This window comes from Phacochoerus africanus, chromosome 15, assembly GCF_016906955.1.
Source record: "Phacochoerus africanus isolate WHEZ1 chromosome 15, ROS_Pafr_v1, whole genome shotgun sequence".
In the NCBI taxonomy this organism is placed as follows: Eukaryota; Metazoa; Chordata; class Mammalia; order Artiodactyla; family Suidae; genus Phacochoerus; species Phacochoerus africanus.
Window position 1 is genome coordinate 112,338,944 of NC_062558.1, and position 16,230 is coordinate 112,355,173.

General features: G+C 39.1%; 1 protein-coding gene across 4 annotated transcripts in view; it reads left to right on the plus strand.

Annotated features, from left to right (window-relative positions):
• The window catches only part of SLF2 (SMC5-SMC6 complex localization factor 2), a 52,432-nt gene that overhangs the window by 8,039 nt on the left and 28,163 nt on the right, over nucleotides 1–16,230 (plus strand). For 3 of the 4 annotated variants that reach the window (XR_007132170.1, XM_047760269.1, XM_047760271.1), the window contains exons 5-10: nucleotides 3,777–4,741; nucleotides 5,732–5,802; nucleotides 9,875–9,997; nucleotides 11,197–11,364; nucleotides 12,336–12,438; nucleotides 15,917–15,992. Coding sequence is in view for 3 of the 4 variants with exons in the window: in XM_047760269.1 (XP_047616225.1) it covers nucleotides 3,777–4,741; nucleotides 5,732–5,802; nucleotides 9,875–9,997; nucleotides 11,197–11,364; nucleotides 12,336–12,438; nucleotides 15,917–15,992 (1,506 nt within the window). In the remaining variant the exon portion in view is untranslated. The remainder of the gene's footprint in view (nucleotides 1–3,776; nucleotides 4,742–5,731; nucleotides 5,803–9,874; nucleotides 9,998–11,196; nucleotides 11,365–12,335; nucleotides 12,439–15,916; nucleotides 15,993–16,230) is intronic. The other variant, XM_047760270.1, reaches the window with a different exon arrangement.

Genomic DNA, 16,230 nt, shown 5'->3' on the forward strand with positions numbered 1-16,230 from the left:
TTTCTTAGCCATGAGATTACTCCTGTACTCACTGTGTTACATATTTGAAACAATAAATTATCACTGCACTGAGGTGAATGGAAAAACATGTCTTTAGGCTAGCTCTGCTGCTATAAGTGGTCACTAGTGGTGGTGTTTGCCACCAAACTGTTCAGCATTCTTTTTCTCTGGTAGTGACATCTAAATTTTTTTCAGTTCATGGATTGGCAGATTTCATCAATGGTGACTGAAGTAGTTTCCTTTATACAAACTCACATACTGAAGTTCTTGAACACTGCTTGAAAAAGATGTTGTCTGTGTATTTTCAGAGGCGGGCTTAAGATGATTGCCTTTACTTAAATATTTTTATTTGCAACATTTTTCCATATGTTTCATAGTCTTCATTAATAATTATGGTATTGGACTCTTAGTAAATACACATTTATACTTGAGTTGACTATCAATGTACAGCTGCCAGCCTACACCACAGCCACAGCTAGAGGGAATTTTTCACTCTAGATAACATGAATGTTTATCTGATAATTAGATAGTGAATAGATCCTAATCCAAATGTTATATTCATGTAGCATATATGCTGTTACACATAACAGTTGTGGTGGCTGGAGTTCCCGTCATGGCTCAGTGGTTAACGAATCCGACTAGGAACCATGAGGTTGAGGGTTCGATCCCTGGCCTTGCTCAGTGGGTTAAGGATCCAGCGTTGCCATGAGCTGAGGTGTAGGTCACAGACGTGGCTCAGATCCCGTGTTGCTGTGGCTGTGGTGCAGGCCGGCGGCTACAGTTCCGATTCGACCCCTAGCCTGGCAACCTCCATATGCCACAGGAGCAGCCCAAGAAATGGCAAAAAGACAAAAAAAAAAAAAACAAAAACCAAACAGTTGTGGTGGTATACATAATCACACAGTCATTAATCACACAAGTTTGAGGATTTTAGAAATGTTGGCAGGGTAGGCATTTAGTTCTTTGGTCTCCCAGAGGCTTGTCCTTTGGTTGAATTCTGAGAACCATCTTAATCCATCCCTAGTCAACTCCCCTATTGAACATTTGGATTTTTCTTTCTTCTCTTTTTGCAAATTCAGTCCCTGTCTTATCTGAGTATTTTATGTATTAGTAGATATTTGAAGTGTTGTAGAGACATTCAGCCTACAGGTTGTACAAGGGGTACAGAAAGAAATAGTTACTCATTGCTCTAGAGAGCTTGCAAAAGGGGACCTGTAGTACCAATTCAGCCTCCTCTTAATGCTAGATATTAAAAGGTCTTAATAAGCTGATTTTTTTCCTAAACTTTGCCAACAGTTTTTCTTTCTTCCTAGATAAGTCTTTAATTCCTAAACAAAGCAGGAATTTCTCATTACTAGCAATGTATAAATTGTCTTACTTCTCTAGGGAAATGGAGCAAAACTCAAACTACCAGCTCTGTAGCTACCTTTTTTGTAACCCCCAAACTTGTGATACCCCATGTAAGTTTTCTCTTTTTCTTAGTTATTTGATTTCTCATCCTGCCCTATCGGGGATCTCTGTCCTTTTTTTTTTTTTTTTTAAGACATTTAACCCCAGAAAACTCAGTGGGCGTGGAATGATTTCTTAGGTCATAGGAGATATCTGTAGAAGAATGAAGATAGGAGAATTGGTTTATTAATTGAGTTTTCATTTTTATTTATGGTTTTTTGTTGTTGTTATTGTTGTTTTTCAGGGCTGCATCCATGGCATAGGGAGGTTTCCAGGCTAGGGGTCCAATTGGAGCTACAGCTGCCAGCCTACACCACAGCCACAGCAGTGCCAGATCCAAACCACATTTGTGACCTACACCACAGCTCACGACAACGTGGAATTCTTAACCCACTGAGCGAGGCCAGGGATCCTGCATGCTCATGGATCCTAGTCGGGTTCATTAACCACTGAGCCACAACGGGAATCCTGAGTTTTCATTTTTATAAATTGAATTTTTCAGACTGTATATTGATCAAGCTATCCAAATAATTGCTTAACTCTTGAGGTTATGGGGGTTTTTTTGTTTGGTTTGATTTTAATGAAACTGTTGAGGATTTGGAGACATCTGTCCATGTGCAGAAAGAAGCTTGATTTAGGGAAATTTGATTTTAGAATACTGATTATATAAATACTGAATTTTAAATGATTAGTGAATTAATGAAACATCACTTTTTTTTTTTTTGGTCTTTTTGCTATTTCTTGGGCCGCTCCTGAGGCATATGGAGAGTCCCAGGCTAGGGGTCCAATCGGAGCTGTAGCCACCGGCCTACGCCAGAGCCACAGCAACTCGGGATCCGAGCCGCGTCTGCAACCTACACCACAGCTCACGGCAACGCCGGATCGTTAACCCACTGAGCAAGGCCAGGGATCAAACCCGCAACCTCATGGTTCCTAGTCGGATTCATTAACCACTGCGCCACGACAGGAACTCCTAAAACACAGGAAATTCTTAAAAACTAACAAATATATATGGTATTAAAGAACTTCTAGGAGTTCCTGTCATGGTGCAGTGGTTAACGAATCCGACTAGGAACCATGAGGTTGCAGGTTTGATCCCTGGCCTTGCTCAGTGGGTTAAGGATCGGGCATTTCCTGTCGTGAGCTGTGGTGTAGGTTGTAGATGTGGCTCGGATCCCACCTTGCTGTGGCTCTGGTGTAGGCCTGTGGCTACAGCTTCGATTAGACCCCTAGCCTGGGAACCTCCATATGCTGCGGGAGCGGCCCTAGGAAGGGCAAAAAAGACAAAATAAATAAATAAATAAAGTACTTCTAGATGGAGCACCTAACACAGAGAAAGATTTCCTAGGGCCGCCATGACAAAGAACCTAAACCTAGATGGCTTAAAACAATAGAAACTTATAGTCTCATGATTCTGGAAGCTAGAATTCCCAAACAAGGTTATCAGCAGGACCATTCTCTAACAATGGAGGAGAATCCTTCCTTGCCTCTTCTAGCTTCTGGTATTGTCTACAATCCATGACATTCCTTGACTTGTAGATGTACTTTAGTCATGTGGCATCTTCCTCCTATATGTGTCTTCACATTATCTTCCCTCTGCATGTCTTTCTTCATGTCCACATTTCCCCTTTTTATAAGGACACCATTTGTATTGAATTAAGATGCACCCTATTGGCCTCATTTTAATTTGATTACCCCTGTAAAAGCCCTGTATCTAATTAAGGTCATAGTCTGAGGTTCTGGGAGTTAACACTTCAACATATCATCTTGGGAGCTACACTTGAACCTATAACACAGCTGAAGACTAGAAGGATACATGAGAAAGAATGAACACTTATATGGTAGGGGGAAAGACTTAGGGGAATTTTTTTTAATTGAGAAATTAAAATTTGTCTTCAACTAGTTATTGTATATGTATTTTGAGGTTCTATAAATTCAGATGTGAAAAGTGTTTATCATTTCTAGAATCACGTAGGCTTTAGACTAAGAAAGAGTGTATGCACTTTGAAGGAAAGTGCCTTTAGAATCCTTCCCTTGATACACATAGGCAATTTTTTAGTGTTTTGAGGAGTAACCCTTTTAATTCTGTTAGGTAATAAACTTTTAATAGCTTTGAATGAAAATGAGCTTTAAATTTCTTGGACCCAAGTATTTTAGTTAATAAGTTAATGTTAACTTTTTTCCTCATTTCATATATGGTGAATAATCTCAGCCTAAACTTTTAGAATTTAAACATTTTGTCAGAGTGTTTTAGACGCTCATTGAATAAATTTAGAATAAGATAAAAAAATATGCTTTTCACTAATCTGGCAAAAATTAAATTTTAGCAGGCTCTAAGCAGAATAAATTTCCTGACAAAAGAAAAAGGAACTCTGTGGACTCAGATCTGAAAAGCTCAAGAGAATCTATAATGCCAAAAGCAAAAGCCCCCCTTGAGAAGCGTCCTGACAGACCACATCAGAGAGAAGAGTTTGTAAAACCTGTTGCACTCAAAACACCTGGTAATGTATTGTGCTTGGAAGATATACCCAAGGAACCATATGAAGAAGCTGATTACTCCTCGTCAGGCTTGGCACCTTCAAATTCCGGGCACCATTCTTCCAGGAATAGTGACCAAATCCGTTTGGCAAGTACCAAAGAGACTAAGATGCAGAAACCCCATTTACCTTTACCTCAGGAACAGTCTGCGGTTAAAAAAGCTAGCAACCTTCATAAAAATAAAACTGCTAGCTCTGTGACATCACATTTACTTTCGCATGTTCCAGGTGCTGGTTCCTCTGGGGTTCCATTAAGTGTTAAAAATTTAACTCCTACAGTTCCTAAAAAAGATAAAGAGCGTTCCTCATCTAAAGAAGGTTCTGGGCATTCTACAGAGTCCTCCAAACACAAGGAACACAAGGCAAAGACTAATAAGGCTGATTCTAACATATCTTCAGGGAAAATTTCTGGGGGATCTTTGCATGCAGAATATGGCACTCCTACAAAGTCTCCCCCGGCTGCTTTGGAAGTTGTGCCATGTGTTCCAAGCCCAACAGCACCTTCAGATAAAGCCCCTTCAGATGAGAGTTCAGGAAATTCCAATGCAGGTAGCAGTGCACTGAAAAGAAAACTAAGGGGTGATTTTGATAGTGATGAAGAAAGTTTAGGTTACAACCTAGACAGTGATGAGGAAGAGGAAACATTAAAATCACTGGAAGAAATAATGGCTTTGAACTTCAATCAGACTCCTGCAACTACAGGAAAGCCTCCTGCTCTTTCTAAGGAGCTTAGATCTCAGTCATCAGACTGTACAGTAAGTACTTCTGTGATATTTATCTTTACTTGAAGAGAGAGATGGATTGACTAGTGAAAGAGGGATAGACTGTTAAAACGTATTTTAAAATTTAGTATTTGTTACAACTCATAATTAGACTAAAAGTGTGTAGTTCTTGTTTGGTTAATGGGTTTCCCATATCTTTAGCTTTATAACTGTAAATCAGTGGTCTCCAAACTTTTTTGATCATGTACACTTTTATTAGTAAAACAAATTTTGAGCATGTACCCCAGTATATATGTATTCTTATAGATTATATACATGTACCACTATACTACTGTGTACTTTCTAAAGCATATGAAAAAAATACAATTTGAAAAGAAAAAAGCATTTTTCTATATAAGTTATATAGAAGTTACTATAGAGTAAGTTCTACTGGAGTTTCTATAGAAGTTCCATATAAATAGAAGTTCTATTATTTTCTTCCTGCACCCCAATGGATCACCTTGCACACCCCCTGCTTTGGAGACCACTGCTGTAAATGAAGGTAGAGTGTAGAAATGTTGTTAATTGTGGTGTGCAATTTTATTTATAAAATGCTTCATTCTGTCTCGGGCATAAGCTGAATTAAATTCTCATATGTCTGTAAAATTTGGTGGGGAAGGTGTTAATGTTTCATGGTAACACCTAAAAATTAGCGGTTTAATTCCACTAAAATAGAATATAAAAATATAAAAATAAAAACGAGGTAGCCTTGGAGCCCTTGGGTGTGGCAGTCAGTTCCTAAAGCTGGCAGGGTTTTTACAAGTAGTGCCTTCCCTAATAGATGATAAAATCAAATTGCTTGCAGTACAAAATTCTAGATTTAAAGCATGATAGTGAAAATTCTCTTTTTTGTGAAAGATATCCTCCTGGCCCAGGTTATTGAAATAGAAAATAGTTTTTAGGGCTCTGCATAACTTTTAAAATATCCCAATTCTTCTACTAAGATATGTTATGAAGCATTCCTAAATTGTCTTCTTGTTTTAGGAACATGTTCATAGTGGAACTTACACAAACACTTTAGAGCGTCTAGTGAAGGAGATGGAAGACACACAAAGGTAGGTTAGCATCATGACCACCTTGCTAAATTTAACATTGTTTGTATGGCTGGCTTTTATCTTTTAGAAAAGTGACATTGGTATGTGCTACTGCTGTTATAACAGTTTTGCTGTAGTTATGTTAGAAATAAGGTGTTCTTGGAGTTCCTGTTGTGGCTTAATGGTTTAAGAACCCGACATAGTCCCTGTGAGGTTTCAGGTTTGATCCCTGGCCTCGCTCAACAGGTTAAGGATCTGGCGTTATTACCACAAGCTGAAGCATAGATTGCAGATTCCGCCCTGATCCAGTTTTGTTGTGGCTGTGGCGTAAGCCAGCAGCTGTGGCTCTGATTTGACCCCTAGCCTGGGAACTTTAATATGCCACAGATACAGCCCTAAAAGGGGAAAAAAAAAAGATAGAATTAAGGTATTGTTATTCAGAGGCTAAATCAGAAGATCTGGATTCTAATGGTATACTGCATTAATTCATTAGTATGAATTCCTTTCTGCATACCACAACTAGTATCTAACAGCTGAAATTCTTGATAACATAAAATTTACCATTTCAAAGTTCCCGCTGTGGTGCAGTGGTATAACAATCTGGCATTGTCTGTGGCATTGCTGGTTCAATCCTTGGCTTGGTGCGGTGGTTTAAAGGATCCAGTATTGCTGCAGCTGGCACATAGGTCACAGCTGCAGCTCAGATTCAGTCCCTGGCCAGGGAACTTCCATGTGCCCTGGGTGTAGCCATAAACATACACACACAACATTTCAATGATTTTTTTTGCTTTGCTTTGCTTTTTAGGGCTGCACCCTTGGCATATGGAGATTCCCAGGCCAGGGGTCCAATCGGAGCTGCAGCTGCCAGCCTACGCCACAGTAATGCATGATCCAAGCCGCATCCGCAGCCTACACACCCCAGCTCACAACAACTCCAGATCCTTAACCCCCTGAGTGAGGCCAGGGATCAAACCCACAACCTCATAGTTCCTAATCAGATTCGTTTCTGCTGCACCACAATGGGAACTCCAATGATTTGGTTTTTTGGGTTTTTTTTTTTTTGTCTTTTTGCCATTTCTTGGGCCGCTCCCACAGCATATGGAGGTTCCCAGGCTAGGGGTCTAATCGGAGCCTGTAGCCGCTGGCCTACGCCAGAGCCACAGCAATGAGTATCCGAGCCACGTCTGCAACCCACACCACAGCTCACAGCAACGCTGGATCGTTAACCCACTGAGCAACGGCAGGGATCGAACCCGCAACCTCTTGGTTCCTAGTCGGATTCATTAACCACTGCGCCACGACGGGAACTCCCCAGTCAGTGATTTTTAAATGTATAGTTCACTGACATTAGCATACATTCGAGTTGTTGTGCAGCCATCACCAATCACCAACAATTATTCCCTAGTCTCCTTCCCTTCAGCCCCTGGCAATTGCCACTCTTTTTGTCACTGTGAATTTGATCTTTCTAGGTACCTCATATAAATGGGATCATAGAGTATTTGTCCTTTTATGACTGGCTCATTACACATAGCTTAATGTCTTCAAGGTTCATCCATGCTATAGCTTGTGTCAGAATTTTTGTTGTTGGGTTTTTTTGTGGGTTTTTTTTGGCTACGCTTGTGGCACATGGAATTTTCCAGGCCAGGGGTCAAACCTTTACCATAACTGCAGCCTGAGCCACAGTAGTGACAGCACCAGATCCTTAACCTGCTGAGACACAGAAATTCCAGAATTGCCTCCTGTTTTAAGGCCAAATAATATTCCATTGTATGTGTTTACCTCTTTGTGTGTGTGTGCACATGCTAGGGCAGTACCTGCAGCATATGGAAGTTCCCAGGCTAGGGGTCTAAACAGAGCTGCAGCTGCTGGCTTATGCCACAGCCACACCAACACAGAATCTGAGCCCAGTCTGTGACCTATACCACAGCTCAGGGCAATGCAGGATCCTCAACCCACTGAGTGAGGCCAGGGCTGGAACCCGTGTCCTCATGGATACTAGTCAGGTTCCTTACCGTTGAGCCACGACAGGAACTCCTCTACCTCATATTTTTTTGTTTATCCATTCATCTATTGATGGATGAATTGCTTCTATTTTTTGACTATTATAGATTTTGTTGCTATAAACATGGTGTACAAATTATCTCTTCAAATTATCACTTTAAGTTCTTTTGAGTATATACTCAGAAATGGAGTAGCTGGATCCATGGTAACTCTATGCTTTTTTTTTTTTTTTTTGTCTTTTTAGGGCCACACCCATGACATATGGAGGTTCCCAGGCTAGGGGTCCAATCAGAGCTGTAGCTGCCAGCCTACGCCAGAGCCACAGCAACACGGGATCCAAGCTGTGTCTACAACTACACCACAGCTCACGGCAATGCCAGATCCTCAATCCACTGAGTGAGGCCAGGGATCGAACCCGCAACCTCATGGTTCCTAGTCAGGTTCATTAACCACTGAGCCACGGTGGGAACTCCTATGCATAATTTTTTGAGGGATTGCTGTACTGTTTTCCAAAGTGGCTGTGCCATTTTGTATTCTCACCATTCGTGCCCATGGGTTCCAGTTTCTCCACATCCTCACCAATACTTCATGTTCTGGTCTTTTAGTGATAGCCATCCTAACAAGTTCTGAAATAGCATCTCATTATGGTTTTGATTTGCATTTTCCTAATGACTAATAATGTTGAGCATCTTTTTATGTCCTTATTGGTCATTTGTATGGCTTCTTTGTAGAAATGTTTATTCAGATCCTTTGCCCATTTTGTTATTGTTTGTAGAGGTAGAATTTTTTTAAACATTTGTAAGCCCACCTCGCCTGAGGTTTTTTGGGGGGGTTTTTTTTTTTGGTTTTTTTGGGGGTTTTTTGGGGGGTTTGTTTGTTTGTTTGTTTTTGTCTTTTTGCCTTTTCTAGGGCCGCTCCATGGCATATGGAGGTTCCCAGGCTAGGGGTCTAACAGGAGCTGTAGCCACCGGCCTACAGCAAAGCCACAGGAACGAAGGATCCGAGCCGCGTCTGCGACCTACACCACAGCTCATGGCAACACTGGATCGTTAACCCACTGAGCAAGGCCAGGGATCAAACCTGCAACCTCATGGTTCCCAGTCGGATTCGTTAACCACTGCGCCACAACGGGAACTCCTCGCCTGAATTTTGAAACCAGTATAACCAGACATGGTATTTCTACATCCAATTACTCTGCTGAGTAAGAAGTTTATAGTTGTGTCAGTCATAAACCTAAACTCCCCTACCTGTACACATACAGACATCAAAAAGTTTGGAATTATAATAATCCTAATGAAATTTATGACTAGTAGCAAAGTGCTTTTGCTTATGAGAGGGGAAAAATAATACTCCTTATTTGTTCAAAGATTATCCTTGAAACTAACCCAGAGAATTTCACTAAAACTCAACAGGCTTGAAGTTGGTATACATGTGTCTTAAAGTTGATAACCATAGATAACCAAGTAGCAAAGCACAGGAATTGCAGACAGTGAGAAGTATTCCCCTTTCTGAATTTTTCTAGAGAAATTTGCATCTGTTATAAAATTCTTTAAAAGTTTCATAAATTTATGTGAGTTGTGATGTCAAATCTGAAGATGCTTATTTAAAATTGAACATTGCGCAGACCTAAAGCAGAGGTTCTAGTTTGATCTGATGATTGACGCCTTCCTTTAGTGATAGAGCAGTGCATTTACTGGTCATTAACTGTTATATTTTACTCATCTACTATGGGGCTGAAGCTAGGAATAAGGACCTTGATTGAAATAACTTAATCTTGGTGTTCCTTTGTGGTGCAGTGGGTTGAGGATCTGGCATTGTCACGCTGTGGCAAGGGTTTGATCCCTGGCCTGGGAACTTACGCATGCCATGGGCTTGGCCAAAAAGGGTGGGGAAAATGAGGAGATAAATTTATTCTTTGCCATTCTTCCTTTCCCTTTCTCTAAATGATTTGGACATCATTCCTGAAGTCCTAATTATAAAGAAATATTTGAGTTTTTAAGAGTTTAACTTGATGCTGCTTTTAGACATAAAGATTTTTTTTTTTTTAATTTTTAGAGTAAGCCATTTATTTTAACCTTTTTTCAATTCTCAGGCTAGATGAACTGCAGAAGCAACTGCAGGAAGACATAAGGCAGGGCCGGGGCATTAAATCCCCAATCAGATTTGGTGATCAAGACAGTACAGATGATGAAGATGGCCTTTTAGAAGAGCACAGGTACATGGGGAATATAGTAAATAACTATGTAGTATCTTTGTAAATGGTGACATCATAACTAGTCTTATCGTGGTGATCATTTTGAAATGTATAAAAGTACCAAATCATTATACTTCAAAATCACTATATTTGTGTTGTAGGTCACTTATACTTCAAAAACAAGCTCATAGAAACAGATCAGATTTGTGGTTACCAGAGGTAGAGGGTTGGGCAGAGGGAGGGATTGAATGTAAGCAGTCAAAGGGTGTATAGACTTCCAGTTATAAGGTAAGTAAGTACTAGGGATATAATGTACAGCATGATAAATATGATTAACACTGTTGTATATGAAAGTTGTTAAGAGAGTAAATCCTAGGAGTTCTCATCACAAGAAAAAGGTATTCTTATTTATTTTGTATCATTGTGAGATGATGGGTTTTCACTAAACTTGTGATAATCATTTCATGGTATAAGTCAATCTTTATGCTGTATATTTTGTACAGTGCTGTGTATCAACCGTATCTCAATAAAACTGGATAAATACAATCATTCAGAAAGAAAAAGGGGCACAGGTAGAGCATTTTTCATAATGTATATCCTATTAAAAATACATTTTAGGAGTTCCTGTTGTGGCTCAGCAGTAATGAACCCAACTAGTGTCCATGAGGATGTGAGTTCAGTTCTGGCCTCGCTCAGTGGGTTAAGGATCCAGTGTTGCTGTGAGCTGTGGTATAGATCACAGATACAGCTCAGATCCAGCATTGCTGTGGCTGTGGTGTAGGCAGGGCAGCTGCAGCTCCAATTTGACCCCTAACCTGGGAACTTCCATATGCCATGGGTACAGCCCTAAAAAGACAAAAAATAAAAAAAAAATTAAAATTTTTGGTTTTGTAAAATGAATGAGGCATTGATGGTTATTTACTTTGTGAATTATTTATGATAGGTTTTTAATCCATCTGTGATGGATTTGAAGAGCAGGTGTTAAGGCCAAGTTAACATTTTGTGTCTTTTATTCTTTTCACACAGACACATTCGGTGGCTTTGGACTATAACTACTAGCAAAAAGTGGGAGGAGTAGAACATGAGTTCTGTTCTCATGCTAGACTTCTAATCTGGGATCAATAGTGGTTCTAAGAAAGGGGGTATTTTGCACCCATCCCTTAAATATAAAACTATACGCAGTATCAACTGTTTAGTATTCAATAACTTCTTTTTTTCAGAGAATTTCTAAAGAAATTTTCAGTTACAATTGATGCTATTCCTGATCACCATCCAGGCGAAGAAATATTTAATTTCCTTAATTCTGGGAAAATTTTCAATCAGTATACCTTGGATTTAAGAGACTCTGGTTTTATCGGACAAAGTGCTGTAGAAAAGCTTATTCTCAAGTAAGTAGGAAAATATACATTTTACTTTTTCCTGTTTAAAAACTAAAGGATTTCTGACTTATGTAATCTTCTGAAAGGTTGGTTTCTATTTTGACCTATCCAGTTTCTTAGTTCTCTTACTTATTACTATTGTTCTTTGTATTATATTATTTAATTATAGGAAGCACTGTAAGATAGTTGTTTGGCCTATCATATGCCTTCATTAGTTAGGATTAAGACCCATATCTAATGACAGTGACTTTTAAAATAACAGAGGCTTAAACAAGAAGTATATTTCTTTCTGACATTGAAGAAGTTCAGAGGTAGGAAGTCCAGTGCTGGTGTTTCATCATAAAATCTTTCTTCCCCACCATCCTTGGCACCTTGTTGCTTCAGGTGCTACTGGAGCTCCAGCCTTTACATTTAAATTCCCAGAAATCCCACACAGCATTTCTGTTTATGGTTAGCTGGGTAGAACTTAGTCAGTATGGCCACCCCTAGTTGCAAGGAAGGCTGGGAAGTGATTTTTATTGCATGCAGCCAGTGTGCCCGGCTAAAAACTCCAGGGTTCAGTTACCAAGAGGAAAGACAAGAATAGATGCTGGGGTAGGCAACTAACAGTCTCTACCATGAAGCCCAAACTGGTCTAATTTCTTTCAGTGCATGATAGCTCAGATCCAGAGAGATTTTCTTGTGCTGAGTTTTATGGAAGTACAAACCCAAGCTGGCAAAAGCAGACAATGTTCTGAGACTCCATAGGCTCTTCAACATTGCCAGCTAATAAGTCTGGAGCCAAGCCAACAGATTGGCTCAGCTTTAGGCCCGTGATTGAATTTTTTTTAATGAGTATCCAGTAGATATTAGGGTAGAGTCCACCTCCATGGACTGAGATGGTATGTTTGCCCATTTCCCTAATTATGTCACACGTGGTGGTGGTAGAAGTTTCTTGCCATGAAGATAACAGTCATATTGCTTTCACTGTATTTTTCCAGATCAGGAAAAACAGATCAGATTTTTTTGACAACACAAGGCTTCCTTACCTCTGCTTATCACTATGTCCAGTGTCCGGTACCTGTGTTAAAGTGGCTGTTTCGGGTAAGAGAAATGTTTGGGAGGTATAGTTACCACTCTCCGTATTTCCCAGTCAAAAACAGACTTATAAAATATAATCTTATTTGTACATTACTAGAGAAAAAATTTAGCACATCAAACCCATGATGTTAGTGGGTTAGAATGAGGCAAAAAGAGTCATTATAAAGAGGTTACAAAAGAGGAGTTCCTCTGTGGCTTAGTGGCAACAACCTGACTAGTATCCATGAAGACGTGGGTTCAATCCCTGGCCATTGCTCTGTGGGTTAAAGATCCTGTGTTGCCATGAGTTATATTGTAGGTTACAGACGAAGCTTGGATCCCGTGTTGCTGTGGCTGTGGCTTTGGCCTGCAGCTATAGCTCTCATTCAGTCTCTAGCCTGGGAACTTCCATATGCTGTGGGTGCAGCCCTAAAAAGACAAAAAAAAAAAAAAAAGAGGTTACAAAATAAATGCTTATGCAGATAGTGTACAGCATAGTCAGTAATGCTAATTTCATCGTATTGGTAAATCATTATTAGAGTTCGCTTTAGAAGTCTTCTAATGCTTACACCTGTTTTTTTTGTTTTTTTGGTTTGTTAACCTTTTCTCCTCTATTTTTATGGACATTCGTATTTAACTTTTAAATCCATTTAATTTATTTTTTTTTAATTATTTCCCCAATACGATTTTTTTTTTCTACTGTACAGCATGGTGACCCAGTTACACATACATGTACACATTCTATTTTCTCACATCATCATGCTCCATCATAAGTGACTAGACATAGTTCCCAGTGCTACACAGCAGATGTCATCATGTTCGTTTTTTTTTTAATTTTTTATTTTTTTAATTATTTTTTATTTTCTCTTTTTTGTCTCTTTTTTTGTCTTTATAGGGCTGCACCTGTGACATATGAAGGTTCCCAGGCTAGGGGTCTAATTGGAGCTACAGCTGCCGGCCTACGCCACAGCCACAGCAACAGGGGATCCGAACCGCATCTGCAACCTACACCACAGCTGATGGCAATACTGGATCCTTAACCCACTGAGCGAGGCCAGGGATCAAACCCACAACCTCATGGTTCCTAGTTGGGTTTGTTTCCACTATGCCATGACAGGAACTCCTAACTTTTAAATCCATTTAAATAAGTATCTTAAAATTTTGAATTATCTACATGGGAACTTATAAATATCAGTGGTATCAGAGAACTATATTATTTGTGAAATGAGAAGGGAGAATATACACAGTTTCTATTCTGGACTTTAAGATAGCATTTCAAAGAATCTCATATTTGGCAACAACTAGATATTCTAATATAGTATTTCATTCCCTTTTCATATAGCTGGCATGTTTGAGTGCCAGCCGTGCCAGGTACTGGAGATAACAACAATAAAAAAAATAAGTGTTTCTGATCTCATGAAACACACATTCTAGTATGGAGGAGACAGACAATATGTACATTTATAGATATGTTATTTCAGATAGTAAATAGGAGAAGAGCATTCTAGGCTGAATAACAGGTGTTATGGGGCAGAAGCATTTGTTCCAGTGGTTAGGAGCTCACTACTTTTTTTTTTTTTTAACAGTCCTAATTAAATCAAAAATTGCCTCTGGATGGCTTTTTTTTAATCTAATAGTACTAATGATCTTTTCTGTAGCATCCCACAGTATGCTTCATCTGTCTAAAAGTCCTTCAGTTATTTTAATGAACTATCATGACCTTCACCACTCTCCACACTAAATATTCTCTAGTCACTAAATATCCAGTCCCTTTACTGATCACTTTTCTGAATGACTTTTAGCTTGTCAGCATCACTCCTAAAGTGTTCCCCCTTCCCCCCAATAAATGAACATATGCTCCATAGAAAGTCTTTCTTACCAACAGTTTCCAGCAAGATTCTTACCCATTTGTCCCTGCCCCATGTATTTATTACAATTCAAAACTTCATTTGCTGTCACACTAGGACTTCATGATTCTCTGATTATGTAATACATCTTTTCTTAAACGTACAAGAAAGACTTTGCATTTATTTTTGTTTTCATCTTATTGCTGTGGGTCCATCAGTATAGCCTTTAAATGCCCTAAGGAAGACATATAAGCATATCTTCATTTAAGCAGTTTTTAATACTCTTCATGTTTATTCTTTGAAAACTAATCATTTGTTAAGTGCTTTTTCTGTGTAAGACACTGTCTTATTTCTCCTTTTCAATTCCAAGTCCATTTTTTCATGATGAAGAGACTTAGCAACTTATAAGTATTTTTTTAAGAAAGTATGTCAGAATTCATTTTAATGTTATGAACTGGTGGTTTGAAATTTATTTGTTAAAATGTAATTAAAACATTCACATCTTCACGTTTGGTTTGTTTTGGTAATTTTAATGGTCACACCCAAGGCATATGGAAGTTCCCAAGAGAGAAGTTCCCAGAGGTTGAATCTGAACTGCAGCTGAGACCTGTATAGCCAAGCTGTGGCAACATCAGATTCTTTAACCCACTGCACCAGGCCAGTGATTGAACTTCACCTCCAGGACAGCTGAGCCACTGCAGTCGCATTCTTGGCCTATTGCATGGGCAGGAACTCCTGCATCTTCATGGTTTTATTTTGTTGACTAAATATAGTAGACAAGACAATCTGAACAGAGTATGTGCTGTGATGTTTTATAACTTTTCAGGTAACAAAAAATTATTATTATTATTTTTTTTTTGTCTTTTTGCTATTTCTTTGGGCCGCTCCCGCGGCATATGGAGGTTCCCAGGCTAGGGGTCAAATCGGAGCTGTAGCCACTGGCCTACGCCAGAGCCACAGCAACGCAGGATCCGAGCTGCGTCTGCAACCTACACCACAGCTCACGGCAACACCAGATTGTTAACCCACTGAGCAAGGGCAGGGACCGAACCCGCAACCTCATGGTTCCTAGTCGGATTCGTTAACCACTGCGCCACGACGGGAACTCCAACGCCTGCGCCACATTCTTAACCCATTGTGCCACTGGGGAACTCCAGATTACTGGTGATTTTGAATAACTTTTAAAAACTACATTGGCTAGAGTTTCCTGGTGGCACAGTGGGTTAAGGATCTAGCGTGGTCACCGCTGTGGCATAGGTTTGATCCCTGGCCCAAGAACTTCTGCATGCCACGAATGTGGCCAAAGAATTTAAAAAATAAAGATTATAAATAGAGAATACATTGGTATATTTGTATGTTTTAAGTATTTTTACTGGATTGTGGTTTGATTTTTCCCTGTGATGTGATCAACTTAGTAGCCTTATCCTTTATGGTCTTTGGGTTTCATGGCATGATATAAACTAGACAGCTATTTTAAATGTTATATTTAGTTATAAATGAAAGTTTTTTTTAAAAAAAACATGTTAGAATGGAAAGGACTCTGACTTATAAGATGTGATTCAAAAATTTCAACTCATGTATTGCATTGGGTAGAGTATGTTAATCTCTTTGAGTCTCTGCCCTTTCTTAATATTCTGTTATTTACTCTTTGACAGATGATGTCAGTTCATACAGACTGTATTGTTTCTGTGCAGATTTTGAGTACATTAATGGAAATAACAATTAGAAATGGTGAGTATATAAATTTACTGTTGTTAACAGTGTGAATCATTAGTTACTTTGTACATGATCTCTTTCATATTGTTAAACACTAGGATATTTAGAAATATAGAATTAAAAATGAGTATTTTTTCTAGTTGCATTGAGAGAAAGGGTATAAGATCTTTCAAGTGTCAGCCCTTACTTAATTTTTACCAAGTCATGGCTTACTATTCTGGGTAAGTAGAAATAGTTGGCAAGTTTATTTATT